Source organism: Phalacrocorax aristotelis, chromosome 3 (genome assembly GCF_949628215.1).
Source record: "Phalacrocorax aristotelis chromosome 3, bGulAri2.1, whole genome shotgun sequence".
NCBI classification, from domain to species: Eukaryota; Metazoa; Chordata; class Aves; order Suliformes; family Phalacrocoracidae; genus Phalacrocorax; species Phalacrocorax aristotelis.
The window spans coordinates 120,451,444-120,470,742 of NC_134278.1; the positions used below are offsets into that span (position 1 = coordinate 120,451,444).

General features: G+C 39.9%; 1 protein-coding gene across 2 annotated transcripts in view; it reads right to left on the reverse strand.

The window, feature by feature from the left end:
• KIF26B (kinesin family member 26B) overlaps positions 1–19,299 on the reverse strand; it is a 309,748-nt gene that overhangs the window by 177,051 nt on the left and 113,398 nt on the right. For both annotated transcript variants that reach the window (XM_075089362.1, XM_075089363.1), the window contains exon 4: positions 6,600–6,766. In XM_075089362.1, coding sequence (XP_074945463.1) covers positions 6,600–6,766 — 167 coding nt within the window. The remainder of the gene's footprint in view (positions 1–6,599; positions 6,767–19,299) is intronic.

The window sequence follows — 19,299 nt, forward strand, 5'->3', positions numbered from 1 at the left end:
GGCACACCCCTGCGAGTATAGTATTCTATTATAATCTAAGGGTAATTTTAGCTTATTTCTTTTTATAGCTCCATGGGTCACTCCCCAAATCCTGTTTAAAAATCAATGTCCATTACCTGCATTTTAAGCTGTGAATGAAAGCTATTAATCTGCAACCAACATACAGTGGATCTAAATGGTGTGGAGGCTCAAATTATTTCTGTTTACAGCCCAATGCCAAATTAAACATATCACAACAGGATTTCCAACCCAGGTCTAGAAATGAATGCATTTTCTTATGTTTTCGTTTCAATACGGCAGCGTGCAAGTATCCAAAGATTCAGACACCATTGTTTCAGACATGTACCCTACACACTTCCTTTTAGAAATGGACCTAGTCTGGAATCCTGTGGCTAAACTTTTTTTGTAACCAAAATATATTAACTGTTCCAAATAAAAGTGCCATGGGGAATGTGTCAGCATTGAAAGAAAAAAAAAACCACCAGTGGGAATTGTTTGGGATCCAAGATAGAAATACCATGCAGAATTAGAGATCATTCAAATACATTTGCTTTCCCTTGTCCAGATGTGGCACTTAAGTCCTAATATTATTATTGCTTATCAGATCATTGCCTCTACTACTAGGTATTGGCTATTCTTTCATGTAGCTTGCGCAGTTTTTCCTGCCAGGACACATTTATTTTGTTTATATTGAACCACAGAAAAACAGTATTCTTTATGCCCCAACTGCCAGCCTTCTCTGGCTTCAGGAGAGTCAAGATCCACCTTCAATTGGCATTTACACCAATAACAGGCAGTAGAAACAGTCTGTTAGTTATGGCTCTCACAGCAATAGGGAGCACAGAAAAGCAGTGACTATGAACATAGATCTCCTACCTTTCTGATGAATGTTGAGCAAGTATGAAAAATCAGCCCCTGAAGTTGTGCACTCAAACCTAAGTGACAATTTTAAATGTTTGTTTCATGGTCTTTCAGGTTGACTGAGATCATTGTGATTGAAGTTTCCCCTACTAGTCAGCCCCAAGACAGGCTTTGAAGGTAGAAATATTTGTGAAAATGATTTACAGGTGTTTTAAAACTTGCCACCAGCATTCCTACAAAAAAGACAGTCTGGACCTTTTAACATTCTTCTTTTTACCTGTTTCTCATGCAGTATATGACGAGGATGAGGGAAAAGATTAGAAATTCTGATCAGAGTTGTTAATATATAGTTCTTCAGAATGTCTGAGAGACTGACCACAATTTAACTGTTAAATTTAGTTTGTTCAGCTAATGAAAGAAAATCCTGTTATGTTCCGCATAGTTTAGACAGCAAGAAACTAAAATATGTTTCCACCTAAGTCTCAGAAAACAATTTTCTCTTAAGGATGTTGAGGTCACCACTATCTGACATCGAGGACTTCTAAGCAGTACCTAAACCAGGGAACCACTGCATGGCTTGAAAGAGCAGTTGGGTCCACCAGTCTTCAGTGTGAAGAAACACTGTCATCTGAGTTATCTGCTGTTCAGACCACTTAAAAATATTCAAAACTTCAACAGAACTTTCTTCAGAAAGACACAGAGCATAGGACAAGCAGCTTTCACTCTCTGACAATGTTCACAGGCTTTTTCCTGAGAGGTCTCTCAGGCCCCACCATCAACACCCTGGTGCACAGCCTGCTGTACACCTACACAAGTTACAGGAGTATCAAGAAGTGACTCCTGACCTGGATCCACATGTGATAGTCCCAGCTACAGCTGGACTACTGACACAAATCAAATGTTTCTCCCGTGGAGCTTCCCAAGCCAAAGCAGGCTTTGTGGTATAGGAATACCCACTCCATTTGCTTCTCCATGAGCCATTGCATCTGATTCTTACCTGGTTTTTCTACCCATGTTCTGACAAGCCCTCTGTTGCAATGTCAGGAAAAGTTTATTTTTGTGAACTTCCCCCAGACTTCCAAAAAATTCAAGCCAGGACCTTAAAATGGTGTGCTTAATTTAAACAATACACAATCTTTAAGGAAAAGCCCTGAACTCTAAGCCTTTGGCCTTTAAAAATTTCCCCATAAGCAGAAAGATTGTGCAGACAAGCTCCTTACTTTAAGTTTCAACAAAAGTCACATAACATTGCACCTATAAGGAAAACCAGCAAACATCAGAAGTTGTGTAATAAGCTGATAGTTTATCATGTGTGTGCAAAAAACAGCAAGTCATAAGATTCTGGGGTCTCTGGAGCGCTAAATAATCAAAACAGCAAAGCAGCTTTACTAAAAGGGTCCCACAAATACTGTGTTTATATAAGCTTTGTAGTTCATCCAATATGTAGCAGAATTTTTAAAAAGATTCAAAAAGGATTCTCAGGAGTGGAAGGGAAATCTGTGGAATATTCAGCAGCATTTTGAACACAGCATTGACAATATTCCTTTGCAGTCAGGCACTGCCTCACCTCCTTCTCCCCCAACTGCCAAACCACACAGGGATGGCGAATAAGTGTGGAAAGGGTCACCCACAGTTTTTCCAAGAATGGAGGTAACCATAACTAGAGCTGATCCCACGCTGAGTAGCTACATGTCAGTTGTAAAGGAAGCTAAGTTTTTCTATTCTTATTTTGTCTCAAAATAAGAAGTTTTTTAAAAATCTGCACATTTCTGCATTTCATTTGAAAAACATGCCTTTCTTACATCTACAACAGTAGCATTTTGTGGCTCTGATTAGTGTTTAAGCTATATAAAGACATGGAAAATGGTCCCTAGAACAGATTTTTCAGGCTACCTTCAAGAACAGACTTTTCAGGCTACTTTCAAGACTATCTATATTCCCTTTAGGCTCATTTAATCCAAATATGAGTATATCTGATTTCACACTGAGGCAGGCTTTTGTTCAAGATACGCTGTTACATTTCCTGACCAGCAACAGGAAACAACTTTCAGGACTGCCATTTAAAAATACCTCCTTCTCAGAAGTTTTTACTTTTTTAGAGGTCCAAAGTGAAATGGTCTTTTATGTTTCTCTGTTGTTCTGATGCAATAGACATTTTTCTTCTCCAAGAAACCAAGCTTACTGTGCAGGGCATACAAGGAACAGTACCAAAATCCCCAAAACCTTTAGGCATTGTAAGGACAACTGAAAGGCTCTGGTCCAGTTTTGACTTCTAGTTCCTGCACCATGCTATCACCCTTTGAGAGATTCTTGAAACTCTACAGACCAGTCACAGCAGAGAAGCTTTATTCAGAAGGGCAGGTTTCTTTATGGAGTAGTCAGGCCAATGCTGAAGTCAGAGTCACAGAAATTTTCTCTATGTAGAAACCAGCACAGGAACAAGGTTCAGTACAATGCCCCTTGACCTGCTAGAGCTTCACAGAGACACCAGGGAGATAAGTGACAGAAGGTCCTTCCCTCAGTTCTTTGGCAGCATCGGCACTGGCATATACTTCTCCCTTAACTGGAGGTGGCACACTCTTATATTGTGCTTAGGGGACACAAGGCAAAGGGCTAGTACACCTTAGACTGCGATGGCCAAAATATGCATTGCTTCTTATGACAAAGTTCCAAACTGGATGCAAAAGATTTTTACTCCTGTAAAAGTCCTAACATGCTCTACAAATGATTCTTTTTGTGTAAGGAATGTTACCATTGTTTCACATTCACTAAATGAATTGTTTTCGTCCCAAATATATACTAGTAAGAAGCAAGATGATGCTAAATTAGCATGGATTGGAGGATATCTGAGACTAAAATGAGTGATAGCCCTGAACAGAAAGGCAAATTTGGTGCTTGTCATTAAAAATGCCATTGACTGAATTCAGTTACTGTGTCAGAATCACCATTAGAAATTCATTATTCATACCTGTATCGTCTAACATTCATAAGCCTACCAGCAGAGCCCTTTGGACAGTTTTCAATGTTTGTTCCTTTAAAACATTCACATACTATCCCATGGGAATCCTGACACATCATAAGTTCTCTTGCAGCAACATCCTGACAAATGACAATTCACAGAAGTTGCAGCCCTTTCAGCTGGCTTGGAAATCTGTCGGCTATAGATCATGAAACACAGCAGTCAAGTATTGAGACAACTGATAAGTCTCCTGGCTTTTGAAAAGATTGAGAGTCACTGTGGCCTTCAGACACTTCTCCATGGCTCAGTGCCAGCTGTAGGCCAGTCAAGTGAGTATTGCTTTTGGAGTAGTAGTGCCTGAGAAGACAAAAACTATGAGCTCCCAGTGTTCTACTCCTGATGTTTCTCAAGTAATTACAACCAGAAGTTCCCATGGATGCCTTGACATTTCCTCCATACTATAGTATTTTAGTTAACTGGGGTGTTTTCCTGATGATGGATGACTTTTTATATCTGAGCCTCATCCGAGGTTTGCTTTGTTTGTTAGGGAACTTAGAGTGAAATACTGTGCGACATTATTCAAATTTCAAAACAATATTTTCTGCTTTTCTGTTTTCAACTTCAGCTTCACATCAGCAAATTTCCCTGGCTGTGTAATAATTTCTTACTTACTGACCATGAAAACATCGTATGTGACATGCATTCAAAAAAACCAGGCACAGCTGGTAGTCACTACTCCACATGCCACTTACAATCAGAAAAAGCAAAAGTTTAGAATTCATATGTCTGGTACAAACGACTTTTGCATTGTAAACAGCACACCATGTTAATGAGTTTGACAACCACTGCCTTCTACTTGTGTAATACACATACATGTGGGTTCTTATGCTTCTTACCCCAACTTCACAAAAATGTAAATAGACACACAGGATGCAAAACAAAAATTAACTAGAGATCCACATTTTGAAAGCAAGTTGCAGATTTTCATATTAAAAAGTCAAACAGTGAAAAACTGACTGGATTTGCTGCTTGAACTGTCAGCAGATGATATAACTTGAAGTCCAGAACAAAACTGACTCATAAGTGATATTAATCTAATTATGCAATACCCCAAATTAAACAAGGTATTTTTGTCTTGCTAAGTACAGCTTAAAAATAAACAGCCTACATCTGAGATCTCTGCTGGGCCAAGCATACCCAGGAATACCCACCATCAGCTAGAAAGGAACACAGTTTTACTTAAAATTCTGTGATTTACACAGGGGATTTTGAGTAAATTTAATTAGTTTCAGTAGAGTATATTAAGAGCAAATGAATTCTCTCAGCATAAAACAGTGAAACAATGAAGAACAAATGAGTTAAGCCATCTTCATAAATCAGTTCATGCTAAAATATGTGCTAATCCCAATCTGCACTCCGGTTAGATGTTACCATATGAGAACATTCAGCAATTTTAATTTAAACTGCCTGGGGTTAAACAGAAAAGGGCAGCAAATCAAGCCCACTGTCAGCATTTACATTTGCTATTGCAGCATCACATCTGTGAAGAAAAAATGGTAGAGCTGCCCCAATGTACACTAGGTCTTCTAAAATGCTACCCTTAATCCTCTTAAATGATTCACTTAATGTGTGACGCTGATTGGACGTATGCAGTCCTCATGTTTGTGAGGAAAAATAGGAGAGGAAAATCTTCTTTTCAGAGTCCAACAACTATATAAGTTTTTAATTTACCTTTAACATAAAATAGAATCATATGGAATTACTAATAGTTGGATCTCTAAAGAGTAGGAATTTATTCTGGATATACCTGAGGTGTTCACTGAAAAGTTCACTCCATGTTTTGAAATTCAGAGCTCTCACTAGATTGGATTGGAAGTGCTGTAAAAATTGCTTATTCTCTTATTATTTCATTACTTCCACAACTCTTCCCAAGTCAATCTTCTTATTATTGAAAAGCATTAAAAGACAAGGATTCTTTTAAATTCTTCAGTTATGTAAGTATTCAAGTGGGCTAAAACGATTATGTTCTGCAAAGAGCATATTTCTGCACAGAAAAATATTTCCATTGTTGATAATAGATATTTCACTTATGAGCTGCTATGCCAAATTAACAAACCATTTTTACTAACAAATTAATAAAGACAGCCATAAGTTTTTTTAAAGAAACTTTATCTCATCAAGATTTTTTTTTTTAAACATTGGCTGAATATTCAAGAGGAAGGGTATTCTGAAGCTGAGCTTAGACCCTCAGGTCAATTCAACAGCATGACTGGGACAGAAACTGAAATCAGAAACCTGAACTTTTCAGTCTGAAAGTGGAAATCTTGATAATTTCTCTAGATGGAATTAAATTCAATAAAGAAGCCCTAACGTTGCCCACCAAACAGAACTATCCACCTCCAGTTAGCTCTACAATTAATTGCCTATCAGAAAATTACTTGGATGGGCCCATCTCATTCAGGGATACACACCCCTCTAAAAATGTCACTAAATCAGGTATTATGCTGGGAGCATAATCACATTTTAAACCAAATCAAGAGTTAAAGAGATATTTCACAGAAAATAGTAGAAGTATCATCCCCATCTTACAGACAAACACATACAGGTGGATTAAACAATATTTTCATGGTAATTCAGCAAGTTTGTGATGGAACTGTATCTATAGCCATGTTTTGACAAGTGTGCTGTAGTCTGACAACTCCACTTCTTCACTACAGAATCATCTCCTTTGAAAGAAATCATGTTTCTAGGGAAGGAAAATTTGAGAAATCTCTCTTACCTGGCAAAAAATGATGCCGCCACTGAGGTGCCTGTGGATGATTCGCTGGCAACATATGTGCTCTGGGAAGCAGGGAAGCTGTACAAGGAGGGTTTATCTGCATTGTAGCGGTTCAATGCTGCTTCAGTCAGGCTCTCTCGACTAGTCTCTGTCATAAGCTGAGATATCTGAAGATAGAAAAAAAACAAAAGTGTCATCAGCTAAAGCTCACTAGCTGACCCCTCCTCATGCAGAAGTGCCTCTGGGTTGCAGATGGAGTCAGAGAGGTATTTCATTCACTACGTCTTTGCTGCTCTGTGAACAAGTTTATTGCTTCTGTCATGCTAAACTACAGTGCTTTGGTTCAGCTCTAACCTTGTCTGCATTAAAACTAAATGGAGAAATTCATCCCATCACTAGAAACGTCAATAATGTCTATGGCTTTCCATCCATATGGAACAGAAAGAGTAAACCACAATCCTTGCTTGGTTTTACCTCAGAGGACAAGAGAGAGAGCTTAGATATGTGTAAGATATTTATATTTTACTTCAGGGGAAAAAAATACATTTGTTTGCCTTCGTAAAATAACACAACACTAGTGTATTAAGTAATTTTGTTGACCTTTCTCCAGAAAAGCCAGCACGCAGCATAGGATGGAGTCCCTTGGGACCCAGCTATTTATCATCTCTCTGGAAAATTGGGATCATTACCACTCACTTTCATTGGCTTTCTTAAAAGGTTTTAAACATCCTGTGATTTTGTTCTTCTGATGGCCCATTTAACAACTTTTCCTCTGTTAGGGGAATCTCAGCCTTTCATTGTCTGGGAAAAGAAATGGAGTTCAACCAGACTTGACCCAGCAATCCTCAAATTAACTGAAAGAACTTTACTGACTTCACAGAAAGCTGGGTCAGCCCTATTGAAGCATCCTCTCAAAATTTTTATTTCAGTTTCTTGAATGTTATTTCTGCATGAATTTACAATGGTGTGATGTCATCTATTGTACTTCATGCAATTCCTAACAACTTCCCTTTCCTCCTTTCAACCACAAATAGCTTTTGTTCACCAGTGTGCGCCAGAAAATTGCAACATATGCCTAAAAAGAACCCTTCCAAATTATTGCTAGCCATCGTCCAAGGCATTGCTACCTTCCTTCCGCAAAAAATTTGCAAAAACCAATCCCTCACCTGCTCAATTTCAGTTCTGATGCCTGTCCTTATCACCACAGTAACAACAGAACTTCTTTGTGAGGCACATCAAGAAAAGTACTTGAGATCATCCTGTAGTTCTTTTTCCACTTAGGCTTGCTTTGTTTCAGCTGTTAAACATTTCGGTTACCAAAGGCAAAGTTGAAGAACTGTGATTTGTATTTGGGAGGGGAAAAGACATGTGATATAGCAACACTTTTTAGACCAACTATCGAGCCACCTCTGTTTCTCTTGTAGAGAATTGTTACCTATTCTACTATGGCTAAGAAGATAATCTAAGAGTTTATTTCACATATTTTTAAGGCGAATCAACTTTAATACATCAAGAACAGGAATGCTAAACTAGCCACTCTATTTTATGAGGAACCAGTAAAATTGCTCAAAGTGCCCCTATTATGTTAGTCACACACTGAGCCTTTCTAATTTACTGATTCACTATATTGAATCCACAGTGCTCCCAGAAGGCTATAGCCAAAATCCTGGACTTAAATCATCTCATACTACTGTTAAAACATAAGAATTTAGGCTGGCTGCCAGGATACCTCCCTACATTTCCAGCATGCAGGCAAACAGACACTTGTTCTTCAGTGTTCTGCTAACCTACGTATGTCTACCTGGGGCATCCGATACACTTGAATTCACTAAACAATAATTTCCTCAATTTTTCCATAATTTTTACTAACTCAGCCATTCACCTTTACAGTGAACTAGCACAATGCCCTACCCCCTCAAATTATCCTGAAACCAGTTTTGTCATCTACCAGGTTGGGAACTGCTAAGCAGAGACCTAAACAACTCTCCCTTCAGAGCAGAGTACACTTAAAAACCTAACCTCATCTTAGTCCATCCAATTCATATACCTGAAATCAGGGATGGACCGTCATTAATCAATTGCCATTGCAGTTGATGAGTTGACTTATCTCAATTGCAACCATAACCTCCCCATCTTCTGCCAAATAAAGGTTTGCAGTTCCAAATATGAATTTCCACAGCCAGTGCAGTACATTTCTATTGGTGTCAGAAGTTGCAAGACAGTGAGGCTTGAGAGAGGCACTTCAGCCAACTACAAAACAGGAAAGGATTTGTCTGTCTTGGTGTTTGGGGCACCCAGAAAACATCCATCATGACATTGGCATAAAAGCAGTAACTAATGGTTTCTGTGATTATAGAGACTTTCAGGTGATCCATGTCCATATCCACAAGTCCTATTATGCGAACAGCACAGAGCAAACAGAGCAATAAAAAGCCTCAAACTGATTGTGGACATTTCCTGAAAAGTATTACTCTCAAGCTTCCTCAAAAGCTGATTAGATGCTGGTTCATGAGCTTTTAAATAACTAGTTCTTAAATAGAAGCACTCCAAAATAATCAAATACTCGCTCACTTACCAGAAAGACATGAAATTATTTGAGAAAGATATAAACCATTTCCCCTCACCTATGCATTCAGAGAGAAACAGATATTAGTCAGCAAATGTAATGTTAATGCCTTTTAATAAATGGGGATTAAGATCATGTTTTCTTGTAGTAAAATGCAAAGGAACTGAATAAGAAGCTGGAAATAATCAAACGTATTTACAAATTCTGTATTTGTGGAGTACCACACTAACCACAGGACAGAGAGAGAAGAGAGATAAATAACATTCATTTTAGAAATTGCATAATGGGGTTGTTCCTATATAAACGTAGGCTTTTCAGTAGTACTGCTATTTTGTCTTGTGCCCTGCGCAACAGTCCAAGTACTACAGGGATGGTCAGCAGCTCAAACTGCAAGCTGCAAAACTTCTGTATGGTACTGACCACCAGAGCTTGCTGGAGAGGCAGCAGCTCTCCTTCCTGTTCATTCACACAGCTTGCTTTGCTGCAGAAAACAGGAAGCTACTGTTGACATTGATATTGATGTATTATCTGTGAAAAGCAGCATTCCAGTGTAAACAGCCATATCATAGAGCCCTCCCAGAGCTGCCCTGGATGGACACTCATAATGAGGCATGTTGGGCTTGTTGAGACCTTCTCGGTCCTAAGGGTCCAGAACCACCGCCTGATTTCCTTACCAATGCTGGCATGTTATCTGGGCAAAAGTCCATTTCTCAGCATGAGCTCTCTCAGAACCAAACTCCCAAAGGCACATACTGTCTGTCCTTGAGCTCCACTGATTTACAGTTTGCCTCAGCAGGGGCACTTCTTACTTGACAGTGTATTACAAGAACACCAAAATGGAAACATACTATATTTTACCTAACATAAGACATAGACAAATTAAGACAAAATAAGAACAGGCTTAAGCCACAGTCCAGGAATGGTTTCCAGTTTTAGCACTTCCTTACTTTGTCTGCCAAAGTGGGATTTTTCAGCAATGAAATGTCTCCAGAAACAACGAAAGCTGAAATATTTCTCTGAATTTCAAACATGCTACTGTTCCTTACCTGGGAAAGCTACACCACTCAAAGTTATATAGGTCAAAGCCCACAGAAGTACCCTGTGATACTGCAACACACACAACCTCAAGCAGGACAACAAGTTTGGCTTGAACTAGTACCTCAAGTCACTCTGTTGTTATCTTTTGCTTATATCAAAGCAATAACAGGATAACAAACTAGAAGTTGATATTTAGTTATGAAGTTGTCCCCTTGGCCATGCAGCCAGTGGAGATGAAGGGCAAAGACAGTACTATGCCAAAATTGTGGGCCAGGCTTGAAGCCTTTTTTGTGTCCAGTATTTATCACAGTATTGTTTACACTGCACAGATTTGTACATCTAGATCAATCCATGGGCTGAGTGCCTTACTAGACACATGCTCGCAATATTTGACTAATAAATCCTCATTTATTCCCAGAGTTCAATATATATACCGAAAGTAGTGGGCAAAACAAAGTCCATATAATTCATATATGCAGAATCTACTGACTTTGAATCAGTTCTGTTCCATTTCTTTCTTTTGCCTCATAGGTTGGAGAGTGTAGAAATCATTTAAGCTATTATACCGAGCTGAAGAGTGGGCTTTGGAGGTAATCTTACCACCTCATTTACTTTGTCCTCTGGTCACAGTACCAAATTATCCCTTCCTCCTCTGACATTGCTCTCTGAAGTTCACACATACACAAACTAGAGTAAATGCACCCAGGATGTATTAAGCATTTAAGGAAAAATACTGATAGAAGAGACATTTACAAAGCTTTTAGAAAATCTCTTTTTCCTCCCATCCCAGTTCAAAAGACAGTTGAAAAATCACACTTTGAACATTAACAGCATGGACACTTTTTTTTTCCTTCCCCCTCCCTCCCCCCCCATTAATGTATTCCTGGGAAGTACAGCTCAAGTAAATCTGCCTCTTCAGTGACACTGTCTCTCTCACTAGATACTGTTTCTGGATTTAATGGGGAAAAGAATAATAGGTTCCTCAATTCTCTTTCCCTTCTCTTCTGTGACTACCCACATACCATATACAGGAGGTTTAAGACTGGTTAATAGGATATATTTTGAGAAATTCCTTTACTGAATTGTTGGCAGAACATCACTGCTTGGATAAGCAAGAAAAAAACAAAGCATGGAACAACACAACCTTTCATGCCTCAATAAAAACCTTTTAAGTGCACATAGAACAAGACAGATGTCCCTCCCAAGGCCTCATCTTTTTCTCCTGTCTCAAAAGCAAGGCATCCATTAACCTTCTCTCTCACTGTTTTCTGACAGTATACAATAAGAGCTGGAGATAAGTCATGATTTAAATTCCCTACTTCATAGGAAAAAGATGGCTCTGCAGTTAAACTGCGGGTGTCAGACAGGCTAGATTCTCTTCCTATTCCAACTGAAGAGTCACTCTGTGCATAAGACTTGCCATCATGCAGTATGAGGTTAATTATATTTACATAAGGGCATTTCACAGCCAAGCTCATTAATGTTTCTAAAGCTCCTAACTGAGGACTCCCAACTGAAATTACTGTACAAATGGAAGTTAGCATTTATGAAAGACTTGAAACACCCTTTGCTCTGGAGGTAGTGAAGCATTCAGGAACATCCCCAAAATCTAGTTAACGTCAATGACTGACAAATGAACTGGATGCACAGATACGTATTAAATGTATCCATGTCTGAAGCCAAATTTAGGATACAAATCTGTGTCCAGATTCACTATAAAGCAATCCTCAATGTCCAGACATCCTAATCTCAGGAGAGCAGCTCACTAGCAACTTTAGGTAGAAAGCTCTCTTTCATAAACACACACAGAGTCATGAATTACTTCTTTGGTAATCCACCCTTGATTCAGAGCAGCACTGAATTTTCCACCCAATAAATACTAACTAAATCACTTCCTGACTTATTTTAGACAGCAAATGTCTACATTAACCAAGAAAAAGCTTCTTCTGAAAGAAAGCTTTAAAAGGTGAGTTGAGGGATACTCTAAAAGATACTGCTCTCAAAACTTTAGCACACCAAAAACAACATCAATTCTTATAAACGGGCTCAGAAAACAAGTTTAGCAGCTTAATTTCAAGTTTTCCATTATGCTCAATCAGGTGTTCTGGCCTTTCTAAAATATTAATCTTTTACCTCTGTCCAACTCCTTCTGGCTCATCAGAGTTTACTCTCAGTCATAACAAGATAAAGTTATTCTTCCTGTTTGGCTCAAGGAGCCTAGTTTCTGGTCTATGGGAGTGATGAAACAAGCACTGGTAGAGGCATCTCACAGTATATCATTCACATGTGTCTTTCTTCTGACACAGGTACAGAATATAAAATCTTTGCCAAAACCCAAGAAACCCTGTTTTTCCTGGGCTTGACCTATCTCTACCAATTCTGAGAGGCTGAAGCAAGAGCTCTAATTTACCAATTAATTTTGGAAACTCAAAGAATTCTTCCACTTTCTTTAGTGTAGAAGAGTTCACTGTCTGACGTGATGGCATGGTGGATTGCAGAACAAGATAAAAATCTTAAATCTTCAGTAAGCCACAACCTTGGCAGCCACTACAATTTTCAGAGGAATTACAGTAACTTGCCTATAGGAAGCAGCATCAGAAAGCAAACAGAGCAGACGCTGACACTTCTTGAGTTTCTTCAGCAGAAGAGAGTTTAATGAAGGGAATATGAAAGTCCTACTTCACCTAGAGAAGGCATCTCTCAACAAGAGAATGTATCAATAAGTAGTAGGTCTTCCTACAATCTGACTATTTTATCTGAGCCCCTCTGGAAATACTGACTTCATCCCTTTTGCCTAACATGCACGTCATGCATTAAGTTCTCTTCAGTAACAAAAAAAGTGCAGCAAAAATTTATCTATGGTAGCGTTCAAAGGACAATGTGACAGCTGGGATCCACTGTGCTGGGTTCCAAAAAGAGAAAGAGAAACATAGGTAATTTGACATATACTGTATTTAATTTTTGTAATTTTAGAGTGTTGTAAGGAGAGGTTAGTGTGTGAAAGTAGGAAAGGGAAATACTTAAGAGCTAGTTTCAAATGTCATTATTAAATACAGCTTCCAGTGCTTTGAGGTAAATCTGGTAGAGAGTTTCCTGAACTGCCAGTAAACTGAAGTAGGGTTTTGGGGGTAGAGGGGTAGAGGGAAAGAGGAACCTTGTGCTGCCCACACAACTATCAAATGAATTTTAACGCATCCTTCACAGGGCAAAAATGAACAATTACCCCATTCAATCATGGCAACTTGAAAGTAGTGCAGATTTGCTAAGTCAGTCATCTTTAACATACCATGGAGAACCAAGGACATATTCTGCATCTGTCACAAATCAGTCACTACAGCAGAGGTGACATTTAAGAAATTATTCAGGACAAAATCCACCTTTAGAAGAAATAATTTTGGAACAGTAGCAAGTTCTTGTAGCTAAGGGTACTGGCATAGTCTTATAGCATTTTACCATTTGATTATGACCTTTTTCTCTCATAGCAGAATACTAAGTTGCTATAGCTCAAGATCAATGTAACCGCTGATACAGACACTGTGTGAGGAAAAGCAAGACAGCAATTCCTGATAGTCCTTTCCTGTCAAAATAATGTGTTCTGTGAGGAACAGGCTGAAAACGGACATGCATGATGTCTGCTGCATTCAGTCTCTTTCTTGGATGTAGACATACTGAATACTGCTTAGCAAAGACAACTCACTATTCATTGTGAATACTGAAACTCTAGGGAGGGTCCTTGGGCATGCATTGCTCCTGCTTTATTCAAATTTGCACTCAAAATTTGAAATATTTATCTGGCAGAAGGAGTTACTGTAACGGCACAGATTTTGTATTGAAACAAAAAACAGTGCACCTTTAGAAAGGGTGAGGTTTTTCGAAAGGAAAATCACTGGGTGACAAGAATGCCGATTATGCTTTGCATTTAATAAGGAAGAGTCAGACTGTATCTAGAATAAACTATATTTACTTAAACATTATTTAGTTACCATGACAGCACCTAGAGCTTAATTACAATCTCCCTCTTCCTACTGTCCAAAAGAAAGATGACCTTTGACTGTTGCAGCCACATCCCATGTTCTTCTATAAACAAGATAGCTATTTAGCACTGATCCAGTGAAATCCTCAGCACAGATGAAATCCCAATTTGTGCACACATGGGGGCATCAAAACTTCTATGATACAGTTAGTTCCATCTCACAATCAGGAGCCCATACCATTAAATTAAATATTTTACAACAAAATCAGCAAATTACCAAATACTTAGAAAAGGATTCAACAGCTTATCAGATATCCAGATAATGATGGATTTCTCTACTGTAAGACATTTTCCTCTGATTCCTTCTCCTAAGAGTTCTGCCTTATGAAACAGTATTTCTGAAATCTATTTATGCTGTATTTTCCATTGTAAATAATGACACTGTTTTCTCAGCCATCCACTATTCTCCCTCTTACTTTCACCTATTCACTCAGGGCACATTCTTGCCTTAGCTTTTGAACTGAAAAACAAAGCAGAACAAGCAAAATCAAAAACATACAGAGCAACAGACCTGCTTGAAAATCTATGAGTTACTTCTTGAGCACACTCTCCTCAAAAACAACGCCAACTAAGAATTGCATTGGCAACAATGAAAGCTTTATAATAAGACAGGAAATCTATTAAGCCTGTGACAATGGTTCATTTGCTTGATCAGCAAATTCCCATACAGACCATAACTTGGTAAATAAGTGGATGCGCATTCCCAAGCAACCTCTACCACCAAGAGGTGAAGGATATAGACTTGTTTTGATCTGGCTTGGCAATGAATTCACTTTTCTCAGTTTGTCAACACCCTCCTGAACTAAGTAATCCATGGAAGGAATAGTTAGTACTCTATCTGCATCAAAAGGCATCAGTATATTGAGTCTGAAATATTACTGACCAAGTCTGCTTCTTGCTCACTCATTTTGTATTGATATATTTATTAAGCAGAAAGGCAAAGATGGGGAGAAATATTAAAGGAGCCAAAATTACATGATCTGAAGCATTCAGGATAGCAAATGTCTACGTAGAGTGAACTTATTGTACAGAAGTTGTAGACTGTAGCCTGCAGTACTCCTTTATTCTGAGGGACATAGCCTGCAAACTTTATTTATTGGATACTACTTCATTATTAAACTATTTTCTGGAAGGTAAGGCCTCTACTTCATTACAAAAACACAATAGCTATCATAACTCACCTTCTTCAATACCCTCAGTGTTTTCTGATGTCCATTCAGGGTCTTGTCACCCTTTCCTATTCCTCCCCAAGGATGCCACAGGCAGAACAGCTGCCCTGGGGTGCAAGTCTGCTCACCCTCCATACCCCAGAGCTCCCCCAGTGAAGCAGATTCCCCACAGGCCAACCCCTGTAATGCTGTGAGCTATTCCTTGCAAGTAAAGCAGTAAAGCACCAGCAGCTAGACCCAAATACGCCTCTCATTCATGAAGCTCCACCAGCCAAGTCTCTGTGGACAGAACAGCAATGTAAGGTTTCCCAGGTGGCATATTCCCATACTTACTCTGCAAATGGAAAATAGGAACAGCAGCTAGAAAAGAGAGTTTCTGGTCTCAATTTTGTGTCTCTAGGCATTTCAGCAATACAAAAAGATACTGTGCAGCCATACAATAAAACAGCTTCCCTTCTTGTCAAGAAGACAACAGTAACATGTCAGTCTGTGGGAAAGCCGAGGCTTCCCCTAGTTTTCAGAATTTTTTTTTTAAATGTACTTTAATAAAATTATTAATTCTCCTAATTACCTGCATATCCTGCTGCTGCATTATAAAGCTGTGCAGCTGGAAATTAATTGGATCTTTTCCTGTTATTACTTTTATTTGCTATCAGATAAGTAACATTTTACAAGAGAAAAGCCCTCTCCTTTGTGTGGCTCACTTAAATCCAATTTCATACATCCAGATTCAGTGACCACACTGCAATCCCATGTTGCATCAGCTACCTTTTAAGACCTCAGTGGCCAGGTTACTTGTGCTAAAATAACTAGCACAGCAATAAAGAGTGGGTGCAGACTATGAAAGACGAGCACACCTGACTTCTGCCTGTGTGTACCCAACGGGCAACAGCTAAATGAAGTGACTGTACTTTTGAAGCCAAGGCACAAGCCTCCTAGTTCACTGTGTGCTGTGTTCACTGTGTACAATGCAAACAAACTTTCATTTCTCTGGCCAGTTACTAACGTGCAACAGCATCAAGGAATCATAAGAAGTTCAAATCTTACTGTAGCTGTTTCCCTATCACAAACAGCAATCTGTAAGCCATTGACCTTTCACTTGTCAGTTGACAAGAACAGCTCTAGAAGCTACCAGAGTGTGTCAGCATGTGGGCTTAACTTAAATGGCATTACTGACCCAGAAAACAACTTCTTGCTATAGCTAGCAAGAGAGTAAGCAATAAAAAACTCCACTAGTTTTTCCACACGTAGATGTATGAACCGGATCGTTAGTCTTTATTTAAAAGACATATGACCTAGTTCTACCATGAAAACATGAGGAGAAATATAGTGAGAGAGAGAGAAAGAGAGAGAGAGAGAACTACTTCATTTCCAGTACGAAAAAAATCTGACAGGCTTAGAGATTCCTGCAATGATTACTGAATAAGAATGTGACATAACACAAATTCAGCCCACACACAAAATCACCTCAAGATCTGACCTTTTTGGGGGGTAAGATCAGTACATGTCCAGCAGGCCTCCTACCCAGCTGCTCATGGAAAAGTGCATGTGTTTGACCCCCAGGGACCTATCAAATGCCTTGAATCTATTCAGAAACTGGTACCATTCCAGTGACTTCCCCATGAGAAAGAAATTATATCAGCTTTTCTATAAACTGCTGCCAAAGGCTTAATTACATTAGTGCTGGCAGATACCAGAATAATACAAATTGTTTTCTCTGTGTGTTAGGTCATAAGACTATCAGTAATGTACCTTATAAAGGGAGGAACCAGAGGACTGGAATCTTGCATGAGGTATGAACTTTTGAACAAACAGAAAAGATCTGCTTGCAGAGAAGAGTCAACTCAGAAACCAGGCATAATTTGGACCAAGCAATATAGAAGCCTGGGAAATTCTAGTTTACAGAATCATAGGTTGGAAGGGACCTCAGGGATCATCTAATCCAACCTTTCTGGGAAGAGCACAGTCTAGACAAGATAGCCCAGCAACCTGTCCAGACGACTCTTAAAGTTGTCTAACGTGGCCAAGTCAACCCCTTCCCAGGGGAGATTATTCCAATGTTTGACTGTCCTCACTGTTAAAAATTTCCCTCTTGTGTCCAAACAGAATCTCCCCAAGAGCAACTTGTGTCCATTCCCCTTTGTCCTCTCCATGGGACTCCTTGTAAAAAGGGAGTCTCCATCTTCTTTGTAGATAACCCTTAAGTACTGGTACATGGTGATGAGATCCCCTCTGAGCCTCTTTTTCTCAAGGCTGAACAAACCCAGCTCTCCCAGCCTATCCTCGTATGGCAGCTTCCCAGCCCTTTGATCATCTTGGTGGCCCTTCTCTGGACTCCTTCCAGCCTGTCCACATCCTTTTTGTATAGCAGGGACCAGAACTGGACACAGTACTCCAGGTGTGGCCTGAACAAGCGCTGAGTAGAGTGGGATAATGACTTCTTTATCTCTGCTGGTGATGCCCTTTTTGATGCAACCCAGCATCCTGTTGGCCTTCTTGGCCGCAGCAGCACACTGTTCGCTCATGTTGAGCTTGGGCCCAATATTGGGCCCAATATTGATCCCTGGGGGACTCCACTTGTGACAGGTTGCCACTTGGAAAAGGAGCTATTTACCACCACCCTTTGGGTGCAGCCTGTCAGCCAGTTCCCCACACACTGCACAGACCACTTGTCTAGGCCATAACACATTAATTTCTCCAGGAGGAGGCTGTGGGGGACCATATCAAAGGCCTTGGAGAAGTCCAGGTAGACAATGTCCTCTGCCCGCCCCACGTCAGCCAGGCAAGTCACTTTGTCATAGAAGTCCACCAGGTTTGTCAAGCATGACCTGCCTTTTGGTAAAAGCCAACATGGCTTCACTATCACATACTTCATTTGACTTGTGATGGCCCCCCGGAGGATTCGTTCCATAACTTTCTCAGGGACTGAAGTAAGGCTGACGGGCCTATAGTTACACGGATCCTCCCTCAAGCCTTTCTTGTAGATAGCGGTAACATTTGCCTTCCTCCAGTCCTCTGGGACATCCCCTGTTCTCCATGACTTTTCAAAGATTATGGAGAGTGGCCTTGCAATAATGTCAGCCAGCTCTCTCAACACCCTCGGGTGGATGTTGTCAGGGCCCATCGATTTGCAGAGGTCAAGCTCCTGTAGTAATTCATGTACTAACTATTCCTTCACTGATGGTGGGTCAGTGTTTGGATCAATCGGCAATTTCGTTCCCAAAGCCTGGGATCCAACAGTGTTGGTAAAGACAGAGGTGAAGGAGGTGTTGAGGACCTCTGCCTTTTCAGCATTGTTGGTGATTGACTCTCCTTTTCCATTTACCGTGGGCCTATGCTTTCCTTCTTTTTCTGCTTGTGGTTGGCATGTCTGAGGGAACCTTTCTTGTTATTTTTCACATCTACAGCCAGTTTCAATTCAAATTGGGCTTTTGCTTTTCTAACTGCATCTCTGCACACTCTGGCTATGCCCTTGTAGTTCTCAGTGGATAATCATCCACTTCTCCATCTCTGGTATGTTTCCCTTTTGGATTTGAGTAGATCCAGGAGGTCATGGTTGAGCCATGGGGGCCTCTTGCTCCACTTACATCCCTTTCCTTTGTAGGGGATAAATTGGCTTTGTGCTTCCAATAGAGAGTTCTTGAAGAATTCCCAGCACTCACTAGCTCCTTTGTCTTCCAGGGAAGCTTCCCATCACGTCCCTCCCAGTTGACCCCTGAGTGGAATGAAGTTTGCTTTTCTAAAATCCAGAATCCTTGTCTTAAAGCTGACCTTCAGCACACTCAGCAGGATCCCGAACTCCACAGTATTGCGGTCGCTGCAGCCAAGGCTATCACTAACCGAGATATTACAAAGCAGGCTTTCTCAGTCTGTGAATAGCAAGTCCAGCAGTGC